Here is a 21,029-nt window from a genome sequence, read left to right on the forward strand (position 1 = left end):
AAAGAAAGGGAAATGACAATACTAAAGCTCCAACCTACTATTGCCTCAAAGGTCAAAGAGGAAGTAATCAAAGGAGTCACAGGTCGAATTGTCCCGCAAAAGAGCCACTCCTTTTGCCAGTGGTTAAATACTAACACAAGCAGGCTTGGAGGAAAGAGAGGAGGCTTACAGAAAGACATCCACTCCGTGCTGTGGTGGGGCATGGCTGGCCCATGTGTTTCAGGCATCAGTGCTCTAGTCAGGTTAAAGGTAGCCTGGTATGGGAGAGAAAGTAGGAGAGGAAAGAGAAGAGAAGGAGCAGGGAGTAAATAAAGCAGCTGCATCCAGGAGTGTGGATCTCAGAAGTATACTTCTCCTTCTCTGTCAGAGAAGGACAGCAGGGGGAGAGAGAAAAAAAGGAAGTACCTGTGGAATTTAGATGATAGCTACCCATAGAAATGCAGATTGAGTTTCCTTTATCCAAAATGTTTACCACCCAAAGTATTTCAGATTTCAAACTTTTCTTCAGATTTTGGAATCTCTATTATAAACAGAATTAAATTACTTCGTGATAAGGACTAAACACAAAATTTATTAATAGTTCACATATACCTCATACACATAGTCTAAAGGCAATTTATGTGGCCTTTTAGCATGCTTGCATTTTGATTGTGCTCCACTATACAAGACCAGATATGGAATTTTCCACTTCAAGAAGTTTCAGATATTGGAGCATTTCAGACTTTGGGCTTTCAGATGTGGGAGTGTGTGTGTGTGTGTGTGTGTGTGTGTATGTGTGTGTATTTCAATTAAGTGATGGAGAGAGGGATGGCCGGGAGTTTGGCCTAGTGGTAGAGTGCTTGCCTAGCATGCATGAAGACCCACATTCCATTCCTAGGTACCACATACTCAGAAAAGCCGGAAGTGTTGCTGTGGCTCAAGTGGTAGAGTGCTGGCCTTGTGGAAAGCCTAAGGACAGTGATCAGGCCCTGAGATCAAGCCCCAGGACTGGATAAAAATAAAAAAGAAATAGAAGGTATATTTGCAAAGGTTATAAATTTTTGCTAAATCCTTAAAATATAAACATAATTTTTAAGCAACATCACAGGAAATTTGAATAGAAGAGTGTTAGAAGAGTGCTGCCCTTTTGACAAAAGATTACATCTCTAATTTAGAAGAAAAACCAAAGAAACTTCAGACCAAAGTTTCTTTTAGAAAGGTTACATCATAGTAACATAAAAGAGATATTAAAATTACCCTTTGTTGACTACACTAGAGCTAAAATATATTTTAACAATATAGAACAACTGAATGTGATCTACAAAAAGAATTTTTATGCCAGCTTAATGCTGACCTCTCATGGTTACTCTGAGAATCATTTTGTCATTTTACTATTCCTTTTATACTTATGACGAACCTCCTTGGGTGATGCAGACCATATAGTTTCTATTAAGTTTTAAAATACCTAAAGAACTTTCAGATATAAAAAATTAATTAATGCCATAAAATATTGTATCAAAGTCATAGAACTAAATCTTAGTTCTTAATGTCCTAGCTCATTTGGAGCAAGTTGTTAAACTCTGAACCTGTTTCCAAATCTATAAAATGACAAATACCAGGATTTAGGTTAACATTGGTCACTGCTGTTGTTGCATCATGAAATCTGTAACTGTAGTTCATTCTATAGAAAGTCTCCGATAGTTGCATTTTCTAAGATTTTTTGCAATTATCGATGCATTTCAAACAATTCCTATCAGTTGAACACCCTAAGTTCAGCCAATGTATGATATAGTCTTCTTTTGTGGTAGAAGGGCCTGAAGTCAAGTCATGTTAACATTAGTTGGTTGAAAAGTCAAAAATCATAATTTTAAATTTACATTTAAATGAAGCATTTATCTTCAGAGTTACATCCTACAAAAAAATTCACTTGATTGGGGCCGGGAGTTTGACCTAGTGGTTAAAGTGCTTGCCTAGCATGCACGAAGACCCGGGTTCGATTCCTTGGTACCACATACATAGACAAAAGCCGGAAATAGTGCTGAGGCTCAAGTGGTAGAGTGCTAGCCTTGAGAAAGTCCAAGGACAGGGCTCAGGCCCAGGACTGGCAAAAAAAAAAAAAAATTCACTTGATTTATTTCCCATTTTCACATAATGAAGCTATCCTAATCCCTTTGAAAACAGTGTTGAAGTCATCTCATGACAGTGCTGCATGCCCTCACAATTCCAGAATAGCCTAATAGCAGTGTGAGTTGCATTAAGAAATAACATTTCTGAAAGCCAATAAATATTAAGAACACACACAAGTAAATATATTTATCTGTGAAATTAGCCTCATGTGACTTGTATTTCCTGCTAATTATAGCTGAATAATAAAAATCCTTAATTCAGTAACCATTGGTATTCTTCAAATAATTGCTTTCCTTATACATTCTATCCCAGAACAGCTGATCTTGCTGTTACCCATGTATAATGATAATAATTTCGTGTCAACTGAAGGAATTTGCTACCGATGATTAATTAGCCTCATGAAGGATTACTAATTAATTTACAGATATTTTTGAGAAGGTTTAGTGACCTTCATATCCAAGAGTAAAAGAAAATTCATTTTAAAGGAACTATTCTTAAACTCATATATAATCATCTACACTACTATCCAACCCTCTACCCTCTATATCTCTATCCAACCCTCTACCTTCTATAAAAAAAGCAAAATTAATTTAATTGTTTCTTATTTATATATAAGTAATTGCCAGGCATTGAAGTTGAAGACTATTCTAAATTCACTGATTCTCAAGCCAAGCATGGTGACACACTTCTGTAGTTCCCATTTGGGGGAGGCAAAAGATCATGAGCTTGAGACCAGGCTGAGCTTCAGAGACACTGCCTCCAAAATCTATAAAAAATGAATTAACAGAATGTATATATAAATGCATAAGTAAGTAAGAAAGGAGGGAAAGAAGAGGAGGAAGAAGAGAAAAAGAAGAAAACTGTAGTTTTCCTTTGAGTTCAAGATCCAGCAGTTGTTGGTTTCACTGATAAGACTTTAGCAACCCAATGTTAACCTAAAATAAAAAATAACAGAAGCTTTGCAGAATGTAGTGTTGAACACTTGTAATCTCAGTGTCTTGGGAGGTAAAGATTTAGAGGATTGTGGCTGGAGGCCAGCTGGGGTATAAGAGGGAGGGAGGTTCGTGACAGAGAACCTGATGTGGTGGAACATGCCAGCTATGTGGGAAGTGTAAATTAGAGACTCAAAGTTTAAATCCAGTATGGGGAAAAAAATTCAAAGGCCCTATCTGAAAAATAACTATCAAATAATGATATAGTACTATAAGCTAGAGTTCACATTTCAGTCCTACAGAAGAAAACAAAAGTCCACTGAAATACAATTTTTCAATTACTCAATGGCTCTTTTCAGTCATGTGTCAAGCATGACCTTTTCTTTCACATTTAGGATACATTTCCTTTTTTCAGTCCTGGGACTTGAATTCAGGGCCTAGCACTCTACCATTTGAGCCACAGTGTCACTTCCAGATTTTTTTTCTGTTTATTTGATACTGAGGAATCAAACCCAGGACTTCATACATGCTAAGCAAGCACTCTACCCCTAAGCCACATTCCCAGCCCAGGAGTCATTTCTCAGAGGGCTGCAAAGGGTACACCCCTTTAATATCATAACAAGGTAACAAATCAATATGAATGTAGCATATCAGATAATAAAGCTTTTCACATCCATTACTTATGAAATTATTTTCATGTATACTTCATGTTGTTTCACAGTGTGTAGATTAAGAACCAACTAGACTTTTAAAAGTTGAGTTACCACTCATACCTCACAACGAAGGGAGCCCAGATCTTCTCATTATTCCTGACTATCTCTTTTGTGTTTCAGTACTGAGATTCTGAAGCTGAGGTTTCTCATCTGCTAGGTGGGAGCACGACCCTTATGTCATACCACCAGTCCTGTTACACACTGCTTGTTTTGAAACAGGGTCTCAATTTATGCCCAGGTTATCTATTTTAGAGTTCCTATCATAGCTGGAATGACAAGCACTGGTCACTGCTCCCAGATTCTTCGCCCAACACTTTTCTGTGGGCAAATGGCTTGGAATCATGATCCTTCTGATATCACCCCCACCCCCATAGAGCCAGAATGACAGACATGTGCCACCTCATCCAGTTGAGAGTTGCGAATGAGTCTTGCAAACTTTTCTGCCTGAGCTGGCCTCAAAAAACAATCTTCTTGCTCTTAGCCCCTTAAGTAAGGTTACAGGCATGCACATGTAATCTTTGCTAACCTTCATGCTCATTATTCCTTTTTATTATTCCACAAGTGCTCATTATCGTGAAGAGTGAATTGGCTACACAAGGTATGAATAGCATTCATTCCCATCAAAATAAAAAGGCTTTCTAAAATAAGAGTCTTACCCAACTCGAAATCACGAATTCCCATGTACAATTCAAGAAGATCATCAACTTTTTCGATGGCCTTTGCTTTGGTTTCAGAGGGCTTTAATGAAGAAGAAATTTAAAAAGATGTTATATTTTCATGAACTCTCTTCATTGTCAGACACATCTCTTGATTGTCACACAAAGGTGAAATTTTAATGTGGAGCCAGTTCACATACATAAGCAAATTGTAGTAGAAATGTATCTAGAATATTTTTGTAACAAAATATGAATACAATAAATACTTCTTTTGAGTGTCAGCATTCAATGTTAGGAATTCAAAAAAGAGAAGTCAGGGACATAGTTTCAAGTAGCTAACTATCCAGATGGAGAAAGGTAAACACAAATGACTACATAACCATTGTGAAGGTAGAGAAGCACAAATTTCATATTTCTCTCTTTTTTTTGCCAGTTCTGGGGCTTGAACTCAGGGCCTGAGCACTGTCCTTGAGCTTTCTCAAGGCTAGTGCTCTACCACTTGAGCCACAGCACCACTTCTGACTTTATTCTATGTATGTGGTACCAAGGAATTGAACCTGGATCTTCATGCATGCTAGGCAAGCACTCTACCACTGGGCCAAACTCCCGGCCCAAGATTTCATATTTCTAAACAGTCATGGAAGTCTTCAGAAGGACGATCACTTCCGAATTGTATTTTCTAAGACAAAGGGGTGTCAGATAAAAGCAAGAGACATTTCAAGTAGAAGATAACAGATATGAAAATCAGTCTATTGTAGGGCCTACTGAATGGCCCATGCGGCATAAATAGATGAAAGGGCCCCTGAGTGACACTAGATGCATTTTGGTCTTTATGGTGTAGGCAAGGATCACTCATCTCAATAGTAAAACACTTACAAACACCCACCCTGAATAAGTTTTAAGTGTGTGTGTGTGTGTGTGTGTGTGTGTGTGTTAGCTTTTTCCTTCAAGGCTGTGGCTCTACCACTTGAGTCACAGCTCTACTTCCAGCTTTTTTGGTGGTTAACTGGAGAAAAGAGTCTCTTGAACTTTCCTGACTGGATTGGTTTTGCCATCCTCAGATGTGAACCTCCTGCGTAGCTAGGATTACAGGCGTGAGCCTCCAGCACCTGGCCCATCTAATTTCATTCTATGTAGTTTTATAAACTTCACGCATGTATTACCACAGTAATAGATGTATACCAGGCAAGTGTTCTAATACAGAGCTATATCCACAGTCCCTTTATATCTGTATTTATAAGAACTAAGCCTTAAAAACAGTAGCTGACACAAAATAGACCTCTTTGAAATGTTACAGTGTATGGTGAATTGTCTATAAATGGCACAAGGCCATTCCAAGTAGCTTAAGTGTTAACTTTAGTATCCATCCAGCTATACTGGAAGGTGTGACAGCCAGTACTTATAAAAAAACCAATGATATTTCACTACTGTGCTGCTTGTAGAGCTCTGACACCTCTGATACCTCTTCTCTATCCGCACTTGGCTTGGGTCAAGTCTTCACCTTTGGTTATGGGCAGATGTTTCCAACATACTCTCAAATCTAGTATGCTCAAGAATGCTTGTCAAACATAAAACTGACTCGCTGCTGTCCCCTCACAATTGGTCAGTGGTTCCTCAGTTGTCCACAGGGCCTTTCCTGTCCTGAATCCAGACTCTTCCATCAGCCCCAGCACCCCCTCACTAGACATTTCCAGCCCTAGTCTCATGGATGGCCTCTAAGCTCCCCACACCCATTAAAATCTCATGTCTAGAACACTCTTCTCCCCATCTGCACCATCTTCTCTCTAGAGGGCGCTCTCACTGATCCATGACAGCCATGGATCAGCTCCTTCTTCGTGACACCCTGTGTCCTGTTCCTCATTCTATAGCCTTATTCCATTTGCTCACAATGACTTTCGTTCATGCCTCTTCATTCATCTTTGCCCAGGTCTTCCCCACTCCCCATCCTGGGGCTTGAAGTCAGAGCCTAGATGCTGTCCCTGAGCCTCTTTGTGCTCAAGGCTAGTGCTCTACCACTTGAGCCACAGTGCCACTTATGGCTTTTTAGAGAAGTTTATTGGAGGTAACCGTCTCTTCAAACTGCAATCCCCATATCTAAGCCTCCTGAGTAGCTAGGATTACAGGTGTGTGCCACGTCGTTACACGAAGGCAATTCAGGATGAAGGCTGCATCCTGATCAATGTCACCCTTTCACTGTTCTTCCCCAGCTCTCCCAACCCCTCTCATCCCTTCATTACCTGCCTTTACCTTCACATATGTACACGGAATATGTGCCCCCCTCAGTCCTCTGCACCCTTGACCTGACCTTCCCTGCTCCTAATAACATGTTCCAGCTTCCTGTTATTCATTTTGTTCAAGTCATTATTCATCTTTGTATGACAGTCACCTGGACCACATGGCTTTGCAGTGATATAAAGTACATGGTAGGCAAGTGGAAAGTCTTTCAGTTTCCTGAATTTGTGTCAGGTTATAAGAGATGATTTGGTTCCAATCCTGTAAATCGTTTAAAGCTTTCTACATTTGAAACGAGATTGTTAAATCACTGGTAGCAAACTCAATCTTTGCACCAATTTAGCTTCTTTCCCTTCAATTATGAGCTAATTTTAATTGACCTACTTACTTAAACAGGCTATACAAATAGGGATGGATTTTTTTTCAACCTTTCTCTTTGAGTAACTCTTTCTTCCACTACCCCAAAGATCTTACCCTACCCTTTTCTATCCCAGTGTCTCATCCATAGCAGGTGCTAGCAACATGAACTGTGTCAACTCTTACAAGACCAATACTCCTCTTGAACCAGCTTTCAGGTTTGTCTTGCTGACAACGCAGCTAGGCAAACTGGTTTGGGTTTGGTTTGGGCCGGGTAGAGAGGGAGGGCAAGGAGTAAGAATTGTGTGTGTGCCCATACATGGTTAAATTTTTTTGTTGTTTCCTTTGTTTATTTTCTTACTTGTTTGTTTTATGTGCCAATGCTAGAGGTTCACCTCAAGGCCTGGACACTCTCTTAGCTTTTCTTATCCACAGCTGGCACTCTACCATTTGTGCCACAGCTCCATTTCTGGCTTTTTGCTGGTTAATTGAAGATGAGATTCGCATGGATTTTTCTGCTGGACTGACTTTGAACCACAATCCTCAAATATCAGCCTCCTAAATCACAGCTGCAAGCTGTTCTAAGTCTGTTTAATAGTTCCGGATAGCCTGCAGCACAGAGCAGGGCTGGCATTCTCCCCAGTGCAGCTCCTGTCAGTGGAGCCATTTTCTTCCTCACTCTTTTCTCCCCCTGAGGATTGTTTGTTCATGGCCTTTAGCAATGTGCCAGGTAGTGTGTGAAGCCATGGCGAGAATGAAGATTTCCACTGAGCAGATGTGGCTTCCTTGTGGTTTTCCCCATGATTCACCATAACTCATTTTCAAAATGCCTGTGACTCTACCAGATCTCGGTTTCCATTTGCCTGCACATCTATGCTTTTATTCTTCTAGTCTCAAGGTACCTGACTCAAAAATCTTCTCTGGATTCCCCATAACACCCAATGTTTTGGGTGATTTAAATATTCCCAAGGACAATCATGGCCTCACAGTTCCTTGAGTGTCCACTCTAGTAAACCAGCCTATGACACTGTCAGTCCACAAGTGCTGAGATAGTACTGTGTAAATAGCCTCTTAACTGGTCACCTGATGCATACTCTCTTGTTCAAACACATGAGTGTCCCAAATGCAGTTCAAACACAGAGAGACTAGAAGAATCCTAGTGTCTGAGCACTGCCCACAGGAGCTATTGGCCTAAAATATCTGCCCAACTCTTCTCAGCCTAGGGAAGAAATGACTTTCTCGCCACCATTGTCTTCCCAGACCTGTGTAGCCTGCCTCTGCCACTCCACCCCTGCCCCTTCCTGCCTTCATCTGTCTCTCTCATTCTAGAGTTTTCCACTCAAATACTGACATTTGCACAGACACAGTTAGTGAACTCCCTCGTGTCCCCAAGCGAAAATAAATACCTTATTTTGTTCAACAATTCAGCAAAAAATAAAAAAGAGAAGATCTGGGTATTAAACACAGAGATGTGAACAAGGCTTGTAAGCAAAAAACAATAGAATTACACAGGTTAAGCTAGGAGTCCTATAGTGTTTAGTGCCTTGAAGAAAATTAAGATTTTGGGGGTGAAGAGGGTAGAGGGGTTGCAACTGCAGGAAATGTAGAAGCCTGGAGAAGGTGAGGGAATGTGCCACACAGGTCAGTGGGCTAAGAATTTAAGCAATGGTAGGAATACCAACACCCTGAGGTGGGGAGACACCGGGAGTGTGGACACAGTGAGGAGACCCAAGTGGTTGTAGCAGAAGAGCCACAGGCCAGTAGTGGGAAACTAAGTCAGAAAAGAAATGTGGAGTTGATGGGCTGGGAGTTTGGCCTATTGGTAGAGTGCTTGCCTAGCATACACAAAGATCAGGGTTCAATTCCTCAGTATCACATACATAGAAAAAGCCAGAAGTGGTGCACAAGTGGTAGAGCTGTGGCTCAAGTGGAAGAGCTCTAGCCTTGAGAAAGCCCAAGGACAGTACTTGGGCCCTGAGTTCAAGCCCCAGGACTGACCAAAAAAAAAAAAAGAAAAAGGAAAAAAGAAATATGGAATCGAGTCACAATGGTCAGTCTAAGGATCTTAGTTTTCACCCTTAGTAACACAGGAACAGAAAGGTAACACCTTCTCACTTGGGCCTCTGAAATAGAATCCCAGCTGCTATGCCAAGCATAGACAGATGATAAAAGAGATTAAAGAGGAGGGGGGAGGGACTGAACATGTATTTGCCACATCTAGGATAACACAAAGATGCTGGGACCAAAATCAGAGATGGGATGGTGAGTTGTTGTTGGATTCTGGTAATCTGTGGAGGTGATTGCACTGGGGTTTACTGCTGGAGGCAAATGTAGCATGACTAAGAAAAGATAATGACTATTAATTATTTTTACCTAAGGAGTTTGGGCTTCATGAATATAAATGTCAATCAAAATCACCTAACGGCTATCTAATTCTGAGACTTTTTCTTGGCTGTTAGCTTGGCTTGATTTGTTTCAAATTTTCAGGCAGTCTAGATGGCTATAGATGCTAGAAAAAGTCATTTGGAGATATTACTGGAAATTCCTATAGACGACAGTCTCATCCTGTGTACTAAGTAGGCAATGAATGACAAGTGTATGCTTTGATCCAAATGAGTGGTTTTACCTTCCTCTCCAGCTGTCAGAAACATCTACCCCTGGAAAAGAAGAATGAGAGTCAGATGAACTCGCTCTTGTGTTTGTGAAAGAATAGTCCTGATAACGTACCAGTTCTTCTACCATGGGAGGGCCTCCTGATCTCAGACGAAGTGTCCCTCTTGCAGTGCCAATTTTTTCTGCTGATGACTTTCCGGCTTTGGACCTTGGCCCTATTTCTGTAAATACAAAGAATATTTTTGAAAAGGTATATGTATTCAGAAATAATTCAATAAACTGTTATGAAAACAAATTACATTTCCATGGCAAAACTATTTACAACCATTACAGAGAGTTGGTGAAAGGTACACTTCCGTAGAGAATTGCCTAAAATAAAATAAGTTCACCTGCCACCCTTTATTCACATTATTCTCCCCAAGAGAATTGTATCACAAACAGAAGGGGAAAGTGTGCACGCAGCAGAGATAGGAAGTGAAAGGAAGAACCAAGTAAGAGGGTGGTTTTATTGACAGAGGTAGATGGCCAGAAGGCAGTAAGGAAAGTTCAGATGGACTTGATCTAGGTCGTAAAGGAGGGAAAGAATTGTGCCTTGATAGATAACAGGGACAGAGCACTGTTATTTGAATATGGACCCTCAGCTTGGTGCTTTAAAAGCACAAAATTCTATTTGAGCTGGGCTCACATGTGTAATCCTAACTATTCAAGAGGCTGAGATCTGAGGATCACAGTTCAAAGCCAGCCAGGGATGAAACATCTGTGAGGCTCTTGTCTCCAATTAACTGCCAGAAAATCAGAAGTGTTGCTCTGGGTAAAAGTGGAAGAGTGCTAGTCTTACGCTAAAATGCTCAGGGACGGTGCCCAGACCCTGAGTTCAAGCCCCATGACTGACAAAAATCCACTTGATCCTCATGCCAACTATAGGCCTTTATCAGTCCTATTTTACAAACAAGGGACTGAACTAAGCCAAAAGCGGTGCTGAGTTCTTGTGATCTCAAGGTCTGTAGGCTTTATTCTGCACTCCAATACTATAGCTCTTGGAAGCATAAGATAAATTGGAAGGTGACCTTCTGAGAAAGGGAGGCATTATAGGAAAAAGGCTGGAGCAGCTCCAAGGAAGGAATTCCTGCCAGTAAGCAGAGCTGAGTCCTATGAACTGCTCTTTCACTCTTTCTTATGCTGTGTGTGTGTTATTAGTATAAATTAATTGTACTAATAGGCTTCATTTTGATATTATATACATGCACATGATGTATTTTGACCAAATTTATCCCCTGTAGGCAGGCACTCTATCACTTGAGCCTTTTCATCAACCCTTCATCTTCCTTAGCCCCTTCCTCCTTTTTGAGTTATTAGATAGTTTAATTAAACAATGGTTGGTTGGTTGGTTTTTGTGTTAGTCCTATGGCTTGAATTCTGGACTTGAGTATTGTCCCTTGGCTTTAATCACTTAAGACTAGTGTTCTGTCATTTGAACCACAGCTCCACTTGTAGATTTTTGCAGTTTAACGGAGGATAGTTTCTGCCAGGGCTAGCTTCCAACCTCAGTCTTCAGTGCTGGGGAGCCACCAGCACTCAGAGAGGCCAGTCTAGGCTTGGAATCCAAGGTTTATTTTTTGATATAAATAAAAGGTGCTAGGAGTGTGGTTCAATGGTAGAGCATTTGCCTAGCATGGGCTCTCCACACCTACCACAAAATAAAGTGAAGAATACAGGTAATGGTCCTGTATGCATCCTTACCTTGAGAACTGACCTCACCTCTGTTGGTCAGAGTCTGCCTAATCACATTTATCAGTACAGAGAAGGTAAAACTATGCAAAATTGAAGATTAGGATGTTCGTTTGTTTGTTTCTGGTACAGGTTCTAGAGCCTGAACTCAAGGATTAGGCGCTGTCCTTGAGTTTTTATCATCAAGGCTAGTACTCTACCAATTGAACCACAACTCAATGTCTGGCTCTTTAGGTAGTTAATTAGAGCTAAGAGACTCTCAGACTTTCTTATTGGGGCTAACTTTGAACCAAAACCCTTAGATTTCAATCTCCTGTGTAGCTAGGATTACAGGTGTGAGCTATTTTAGAGCAGCTTTATTGAAGGGCAAATTGAACAGAAAGTATAAAAGTTCCCCACATTATTTAAGAGGTTGAGATTTGATGATGGTGGTTTGAAGCCAGTATGGAAGGAAAATCCATGAGATTCTTATCTCCAGTAAAGCTGTGGTACAAATGCTCCAAGGACAGCACCCAAGCCCAGTCCTAGTCCCGGGATTGGCATGTATGCATGCACACACACACACACACACACACACCCTTTCCCATATACTCCCTGTACTCATCCATGCACAATCACCTTCACTATCAACATCCCTACCATGGTGGAATGAGATTGTTACAACTGATTCACCAATATTGACATATCACTATCACTCAGTGTCAACAGTTAAAGTTATGGTTCACTCTTAGGGTTGCACATTCTATGGGTTGGAATAAAGGATCTACATCCACCACTGAAGTGTCCTACAGAAAACTTACTACCCCCAAAATCCTCTGCATTCTTTGTGCCTTTTTCATCTCAGCTGGCTTTTAATCACTAGGGATTTGACAAAGCATCTTCTTCTGGAAAAAGTCATGTCCAAACTAACCACTGGGTGGCACCAAAGCATAAGTTAAATTTTAAGGACTAACATCTGCCTGCAGAAGGCAGGTTTTCACCTCTAAGGAAGCAACCCTGTGATTCAAGTACGAAAGTCAACGTGTTTGTACAAGTAGGATGATCCTGTTCACCCTCAGGGAGAAAGGGCAGCAGACAAGTTGCTTGTTTGGGGAATGTTTTGAAGGTTTTTGAGTGTTATTGGTCTGGCCTAATTTGAAGGTATGGCCTGCCTGCCTAGGCGTGTCTGACCAACCTAGACCTAGCCCTAAATCTGTCACTTCATGTGAACTGGTCTTCAGGTGGCAGCTTCTAGGCTGTTTGGAGAAGCTGTGCTTCATATGTAGATGCTGGTGACTAGCCTTGAGCCTGCGACTCACCACCTCACCAGCCCTCTCCATTCCACCATGAGGCACTGTCATCTTTGTCTCCCAACCTTTTATGACAGTGATATCCAACATTCTATACATGTAACTTTATTTAAAAGTCCTTGAGCTGAGGCAGGCATTGGTGGCTCACACTTGTAATCATATCTACTAAGGAGGCTGAGATGTGAGGATCATGGTTTTGAAGCCATCCTAAGAAAGAAAGTCCATGTGACTCTTTATCTCCAATTAACCAAAAAGCTGTAAGTGGAGATGAGGCACACATTGTAGTATGCCAGCCTTAAGTGCTACAGGACAGTACCCAGGCCCTGAGTTCAAGTTCTACTACCAGCATGCACAACAACAACCTACCTCCCCCCACACACAAAAGGTCATAAGCTAATAGGTATGCGTGTGAATATTAATGTATCATTGCTATGAGAATAAAGGTGACTGCTCGAAAATTACTCCATATACAAGACACAAAAAATAGGGGCCGTGAGTTTGGATTAGTGGTAGAGTGCTTGCCTAGTATGCATGAGACCTGGGTTCGATTCCTTGGTACCACATACATAGAAAAGCCATAGAAAAGTGGTGATGGCTCAAGTCGTAGAGCCTTGAGAAAGCCCAAGGACAGAGCTCAGGCTCTGAGTTCAGTCCCCAGGAATGTCCAAAGAGCGGGGGGCGGGGAGGGAGACAGAGAGACAAAGAGACAGAGAGACAGAGAGACAGATGCAAAAAGTAAAAGTAGGTATGGGCAGGATGACTCCCATGGAAGATTAAGGTAAAAATTCTCTTTAACATCTATCATTTTGCATATCTGTGGATTTGTTGAGGTTTGTTTGTTTTTTTTAGTTTATAGTCCCTAGGAAAACATTGCCTGAAGGACTAAGCCTATTTTTTATTGAAAGATTTTTATTAACACTGATCTTGATTTTTACATCATATTTCAAATGTCATGTTTAACAAACAAGTATTCAAGAAGGGAATCATTATATGCAATCACTGGCACATAGATTTTAGAACATGATTAAAATTAAGCTGAGGGTTTGTATGTCATAGATACATATTGATCTGTGTAATATAACATTTATGTCTATGGAGTATACATCCCATCATAGATTTTTATGTCTATATAGTTATGTTTATACTTCCAAGACCATGTCTATAACCTTGGGTATCTGAATATTGAGTCATCCCTTTTGTACTTTTTGGATCTAATATCCACATATTAAGGAGACCATGTGCCTTTTGTTCCTTTGGTCTTGACTTATCTCACTCTACATGATTTGCTCTAGTTTCATCTACTTCCCAGTGAATGCCATTATTTTATCTTGTCTGGTGGCTATGCAGAATTCCATTGTATATGTACCACATTTATTTTGTATCCATCTACAGTAGGACATCTGGGTTGTTTCCATTGCCTGGCTATTGTGAATAGTGCAGAGATGAACATGGCTGAGCAGGTGTCCTTATCTCCTGGGTCATGATGCTCAGGGTAGATGCCCAGGAGTGGTATAACTGGATCGTAGGGAAGGTCTATTTTCAGTTTTTTGAGAAAAGTCCAAACTGCCTTCCAGAGTGGCTGTACTAATTTACATACCGATCAGCAGTGCAGTAGGGTTTCTCTTTCTCCACAACCCTGCCAGCATTTGTCATTGTTTGAGTTCAGAATATTAGCCATTCTAATTGGGGTTAGGCAGTATCTTAGGGTTGTTTTTATTTGTGTTTCCTTTATTTTTTATTTAATTCATTCATTCATTTATTTATTTATTTATTTATTTATTTATTTATTTATTACCAATCCTGGGCTCGAGCTCAGGGCCTGAGCACTGTCCTTGGACTTTCTCAAGGCTAGAGCTCTACCACTTGAGCCTCAGCACCACTTCCAGCTTTTTTTTTTTTTAACATAGAAAAAATGCATGCTAGGCAAGCATTCTGCCACTAGGCCAAACTTCTGGCTCTGCGTTTCCTTTATGGCCATGGATGATGAGCATTTTCTCATATGTTTCTTTGCTATTTTAACCTCTTCTTTTGATACGTCTCTCCTTAGTGCCCTGGCCCATTTAGTGATTTGATTGGTTTGTTGGGTTTGGGGGAGGGATTAGTTTCTTGAGTTCCCAGTAGATATTGGATATTAAGCATTTGTCTGATGTATTATTGATAAATATCTTTTCCCAGTTGGTTAGCTGTCTTTCTACTTTAGTAGCTATGCCTTTGTCTCTGCAGAAACTTTTTATTTTTAGGTAGTTCCATTTGTCGAGTCTCTCTCCAATCTGTTGTGACCCTGGGACTCTGTTCAAGAAGATTTTGCCTGTGCCTATGAGTTCCAATGTTTCTCCTACTCTATCATGTAGCAGCTTGTTGGGATTTTCTTAATGAAATAAAATACTGGACACCAATGGCTCACACCTGTAACCTAGCTACTCAGGAAGCTGAGATCTGAGGACAGGGGTTCAAAGCCATCCCAAGTAGGTAAGTCTATGAGACTGTTATCTCCAATTAACCACCAAAAGGCCAGAAATAGAACTGTGGTAGAGTGGTAGCCTTGAGCAAAAACAAAAAGCTCAAGGACAGTGCCCGGGCCCTGAGTTCAAGCCCCGCTACTGACACAAGAAAGAAAGGAAGAAAGAAAGAAACACATTTAGGCTGCTTAAGGAAAACATAAAATCTTAATTTGTATCTTTTAACCTTTTTACATTGAGTGTAGTAAAAGAATTAATTTCTTTTAAATTAAAATAAGACATTTATATATTCATACATAATTTTAGTCCCTATTGAAATATTTTGAATAACAGGAGTATAAAAACAAAATGAAAGAGAGTTTAACCAATTAAACCCCCTTGCTACATGTCGAAGCTCAAGTATGAAGACGGAGAAATGGAGAAATAGAAAGGGATCTGCCTCCATTCCCACTCCTATGCCTGAGTCCTAGGGAAAGCAGCACAGACAGAAGTTAAGAGGTTTTTTCAGAAGGAATATATACAATGTGGTCTAGTTTCTCAAAGGCAAAGAATGACATGGGGGGGGGAATGGGGGCGGTGCCTGCATGGTGGATAGCATCACTTCTCTACAGGATGAGGGCCCTAGCTAGCTGATCTGGAGCACAGAGCAAGAACAGAGGAGAACATCTGGGTCAGGTAAGCCCAGACGGACACATCTGTACCCAACAGTTGCTCAGTAAACAAGAGATGGTCCAGGGATTGGAGTATGTAGCTCAGATATATCACTTGCCTAGCATGCATAGAATTGCCCTGGATTCAATGCTTCACAGTTTGAAACTGTGAAATAAACGTTGTTTCAATATTTGTCATCAGCTTTCAGTTAAAGTACAGAGCCCTTTTCCTGATTTTTCACAAATATATCAGCAGATCCTTTCAAAACATCATACAAAGACTTTACTATTGAGGTTTGATTATCTCTGCCTTCATACTGAATTTCAAATGGGAGTTCATACTCAATTACTCGTGTGTGTGTGTGTGTGTGTGTGTGTGTGTCACATGCGCGCGCGCACATGCGCCTTCACACTTGCCAGTCCTGGGCTTGAAGTCAGGCACCGGACATTGTCTTTTAGCTTTTTTTGCTGAAGGCTAGCACTCTACCACTTAAACCACATCTCCATTTCTGGATTTTTGGAGATGAGTCTCAGATTTTTCCAGCATGGGCTGGCTTCAAGACATAACCCTCAGATCCCAGCCTCCTGAGTATCTATAATTGCAGGTCTGAGCTTCTGGCCCCTGGCTCCTCAATTACTTTCTGATGATGAATATCTAATGGCTTGCCATGTGAGAATGTCATTAGATCTATATCATTATCCAGAAGATAGTCAATCTTTGGAATTAAAGCACCTTAGTGAACAGGCAAGTCCTTCCATTTACCACTAGAGGAGTGAAGTCCTCCTCTGTAAAGTGAAAATACCATCTAAGTACAGAATTGTTTAAGCACTGGAGAACTAAATGTATGTGAGGTACTCAGCTCAGCAGCTCGCTGTTCCTATTAACAATGATGATAATGATGAGGATGATGGTGACGATAATGATGCCTACGACAAGGACCACAACAAAACAGTAAGGATGAAGGCAACAACACTGAAGACCATTCAACCTGGGGAGGCAGAAATCCACTCTTGGGCTTCCTCCCTAACAGGCCTATTTTTCCTGATTTCTTCCCCCTCTGAAAAAATACACAATAGTCTTTTTTCATGTATTATCAGAAAAGGTCTCTTTTACTTTATTCCTCTTTTATATGAAACAATATGTTTCCCCCATTTGATGTAGAATGTGGCAGCAACAACAGACTACCCATCCCATGTACCACTCAGACTCTCCTACAAGGACATTTGAAGGCCAGCTCCCCATGATGTTCAATGGCCATCTTGCTGCTGGGATGATTTAAAGATTGAGTGAAATCCTACAATTCTACTGTCTCTTTGTCCCATGTTAGAGTTTCGTGACAAATGACCAGACCTATCACCACTCCAGCCTGGGGGAAAAAAAAAATCCAGGCCCTTCCCTAGCCACGCACGTAGGATGAACTCAGCTGCCCCACCCAAATCAGCAATTCTGTAATTTCCATCTCGAGTTTCAAAGCACCAAGACAAGCATGAAAGAGGGGCCAGCTGGCTGCGCAAGCAGCGCATCCTGGCATGTGTCCACCTGAGCATTCCCAGCTCTCAGTCAAGAAACATTTCCTTGGGGTTCCCAGAACTGATCTGAATCTCATGGATCGATCCACACGAATGAATTCACAAGAAGCCATCCCTTTCATTTATGAGTGTGATTGGGAAAAGAAGTGATTTTACACAGAGATAAAGTACTCTTCCTCAAACCAGCCCTTTGAGTTCTTACACCACATGAGAACTTAGACCTCAAGATGACAGAAGAGCTGGGGTATCAACTCAGGTACTGTGATTTTAAAGTCCATGTGCTTACCCATTTATGCCATGGATACCAGAGGTCTAGGTAACTTTAGGAGCTTGAGGTATCCTAGAAAAACTGATTTCCAAGCAGAAACCCTGTCATCCAGGAAAAAGATAGCAAGATTTAGTAGGAAATGGGAGGGGGGACAGAAGGAAGCCGAGATGTCCTAGGCCATGGATTTGACAAGGTCAAAGATTCCAGAAACAAGAAATGAAGAGTTTCAGAATCCCTCCCAACTGGCTGAGCTCATTTCATCAGTTCTCTAGCCCTCTGGGGAATGATTCACTCACAATTCCCTTCCCATCGGATGCCTGAGAAGCTTGGTGTGCATGGCACCTGATCAAAGGATTTGGGCTTGAAGGACAGTTCCCTTAGGCCAAGGCTGTAAAAAGGGAGTTCACAGTTGGATAGAATCCACAAATATATACTTGGTAGATATATGATGTCTATAGTTTTTTTTTAATTAGTTGCCAACTTCTAAAAAACTGGATGATTTTTTTATAAACATTCAACTTTTAGGTCTCTTTTAGAAAAATACATTTTTCTACAAGGATCAACAGATTCATCTGCTGTTTCTTTTTTCTTCCTTTTTTGAGTCTTAGGATTTGTACTCAAGGCCAGAGACACTCTGTCATATGAGTCACATACCTTCAACCTTTTTTGTTCTGGTTATTTTTTTTTTTGCAAGTCCTGGCTTGAATTCAGGGCCTGAGCACTGTCCTTGGACTCTCTCAAGGCTAGAGCTATACACTTGAGCCACAGCACCACTTCCAGCTTTTTCTAGGTATGTGGTATCAAGGAATCGAACCCAGGTCTTCGTACATGCTAGGGAATCACTCTACCACTAGGCCAAACTCCCAGCCCTGTTCTAGTTATTTTTCAGATTGAGTTTTTTCTGGACTAGTCTATTCAGGAAATCTATTTACAATTCCTACTACAGCTATGATGACAGGTACATACTGCCACACCCAGCTTTTTTCTGTTGAGTTTGGGATCTTGTAAACTTCCTGTCCAGGTTGGCTTAGAACCGTGACCTTTCCAATGCCAGACTCCCACACAACTAGAATGACAAACATGAACCACTGTGTCCAGTTATTTGCTATTAGTCTCATGAACTTTTTGTCTAGGGGATCCTTGAACTGTGATCTTCCTGATCTCATCTTTTTGAGGATCCAGGATTACAGGTGTGAGCCACTGGTGTCCAGATGTTGTTTTCATACTAGTGTTATTCTTTGAATGAAATTTTATTTCAAAAAATACATACACACTATGATTGTCCTGGGGATAATAACATAAATTATCTGGGGAAAGCCAATTTAAAAGTAATTTAACTGATTCAGATAACAGATAATAAATCCTTTATATGCTCTGGTACTAAACATACATGCTACTAATAGGTGCTAAATATGGTTAATTATCCTAATTTTATAGTGTAAGCAACTAAGGTAGTATAAAGAGGCAAAATGAGATCACCATTGACATAAATTCCTCCATAGACATCTGGTAAGTAGGCAAAGCTGGAATAAAAAAGTAGGTAGACATGTCTACATGGAAGCCACTATTTGAGTTTGCATTCTATTAAAACATTTGACTTGCCAACTGGTCCTATTAGTTGGTCACTTTTCCAATACCCATTGGTCAGTTAAGGATTACTGTAGTCCAGGTAAAGTGAATTGCTCCCAGCTTCAGGAATGAGATTAAATGATCCTCGTTATCACAAGTGACTGTTCAGAAGGTGAGCACATGACTACATTCAATTAAGTCAGAATGGACTCTCAAGATTTTCAATAGAAAGTTTCTCCAAAGGTTATCCTGGCAGCTACTGGCCACCACCAGTACATAGTGTGGACTTATCTTAAGATGGCATCTGAAGCAAGGCACTAGTGGTTCACATTAGTGATCCCAGCTACTTAGGAGGCTAAGATCTGAGGACGGCAGTTCAAAGACAACCAGGGGGGAAAAAGTCCATGAGACTCTCATCTCTGATTAACTGTCCAAAAAAGCTAGAAATGGAGCAGTGGTTCAAAGTAGTAGAGTGCCAGCTTTGAGCACAGAAGCTCAGGGACAGCGCCAAAGCCCTAGGACTGGCCAAAAAAAAAAAAAAAAAAAGATAGCATCAGAATGATCAAGCTGATTCATCAAGCAGCTGACCAGTGAGAAAGGGCTGGAAACTGGGCCCTGGTTACATTTGTGTGGCATTCACAGAGTCCTTTGCTAATATGAGCACCACCCATGAATTGCTGATTAGAACATTTCCTTTTCTGCTAGGTCAGTTAGGAAGGAGTTTCTGTTCTCATCTGTTCAGATGAAAGATGCCTCGCAGATCCAGAATTCTGTCCGGGGAGAGAAGTAATTCATCCAAAAAGATAATCTGGATAGGCACCACCAGCTCTGTCCATAAAAAGTTCATGTCCATCTTCTCTAAAGCCACCCCAAAGCTTCTCAAAATAGGTGACAAGATCTAGCTCAGTGTCTCAGAAGCTAAAGTGTTATTTTGACTTCCCATATATCCTTTTCTCTCCCCAACATTTCTCAAACTTCTATAGAACAACTAGTAGGGGTTTACAGTTTATACAAAGCAAGGAAAAGAAGGATGCCTGATGCCACCAGCATGAGGATGCTAATTCACTGTGCATTGGAGCAAAAGGATGACTATCATATGAATGAATCTACAAAAACAGAAAGCTGCCCAGGCATCTGTGGCTCAAGCCTGTAATGCTAGTCACTCAGGAGGCTGAGATCCAAGGAATCACAGCTGACATCCCACCCAGGCAGAAAAGTCTGCAAAACTCCATCTCCAGAATAATCAGCAAAAGTCCAGGTTGGAGATGTGCTTCAACTAACAATGCTTGGCAATCCCCAATACTGGGTTTGGGAGAGCAGGGGGGAGAAAGACACACAAACTTGGCTCTGATTGTTCCCTTGATTAAACCAAAAAATGCCTAGTGAACACAACTGAAGACTGTTCTTTAAGTAATGCATCATATGAGGAAAAACCCAACCCTGTCTTTAAACGCCCTGATGGCAGGCAAAAGTTAATGTGCATCTCTGGGGAGATGATTCAAGGCTTTCATCTAGAGGCAAGTGCAGTGTAAAAGAATGATTATAAGGCAGGAGTGGTGGCTCATGCCTGTAATCCTAGCAACTCAGGAGGCTGAGATCTGAGGATCAAGGTTCAAAGCCAGCCCTGGGCACAAAAAGACCTGAGACTCTTATTTTCAATTACCCTCTAGAAAACGGAAAGTGGGGCTTGGCTCAAGGGTAAGGCGGTAGCCTTGAGCTGAAGTGCTCAAGGACAGCGCCCAGACCAAGTTCAAGCCCCATGACCCACAATAAAAAAAAAAATGATTACAAATTTCAAGACTCTAGTTGAAAAGAGAAATGCAGGATCAATGTTTTTAGAAAGAACTAGAGATAATTTGTTTTTACTTTACAATGTAATCTTTGTCATGGAAATTAAAAGCATAAGAAGTATCATTCACCTGTCATA

General features: G+C 40.9%; 1 protein-coding gene across 1 annotated transcript in view; it reads right to left on the minus strand.

Annotated features, from left to right (window-relative positions):
- Positions 1–21,029, minus strand: part of Gipc2 (GIPC PDZ domain containing family member 2) — a 72,172-nt gene that overhangs the window by 1,648 nt on the left and 49,495 nt on the right. The window contains exons 4-5 of the mRNA XM_090333711.1: positions 9,724–9,830; positions 4,408–4,489 (exon numbers count right to left, since the gene is read on the minus strand). Coding sequence (XP_090189837.1) covers positions 4,408–4,489; positions 9,724–9,830 — 189 coding nt within the window. The remainder of the gene's footprint in view (positions 1–4,407; positions 4,490–9,723; positions 9,831–21,029) is intronic.

The sequence above is a fragment of the Megascapheus bottae genome, chromosome 6 (assembly GCF_031878675.1).
Source record: "Megascapheus bottae isolate mThoBot1 chromosome 6, mThoBot2.hap1, whole genome shotgun sequence".
NCBI classification, from domain to species: Eukaryota; Metazoa; Chordata; class Mammalia; order Rodentia; family Geomyidae; genus Megascapheus; species Megascapheus bottae.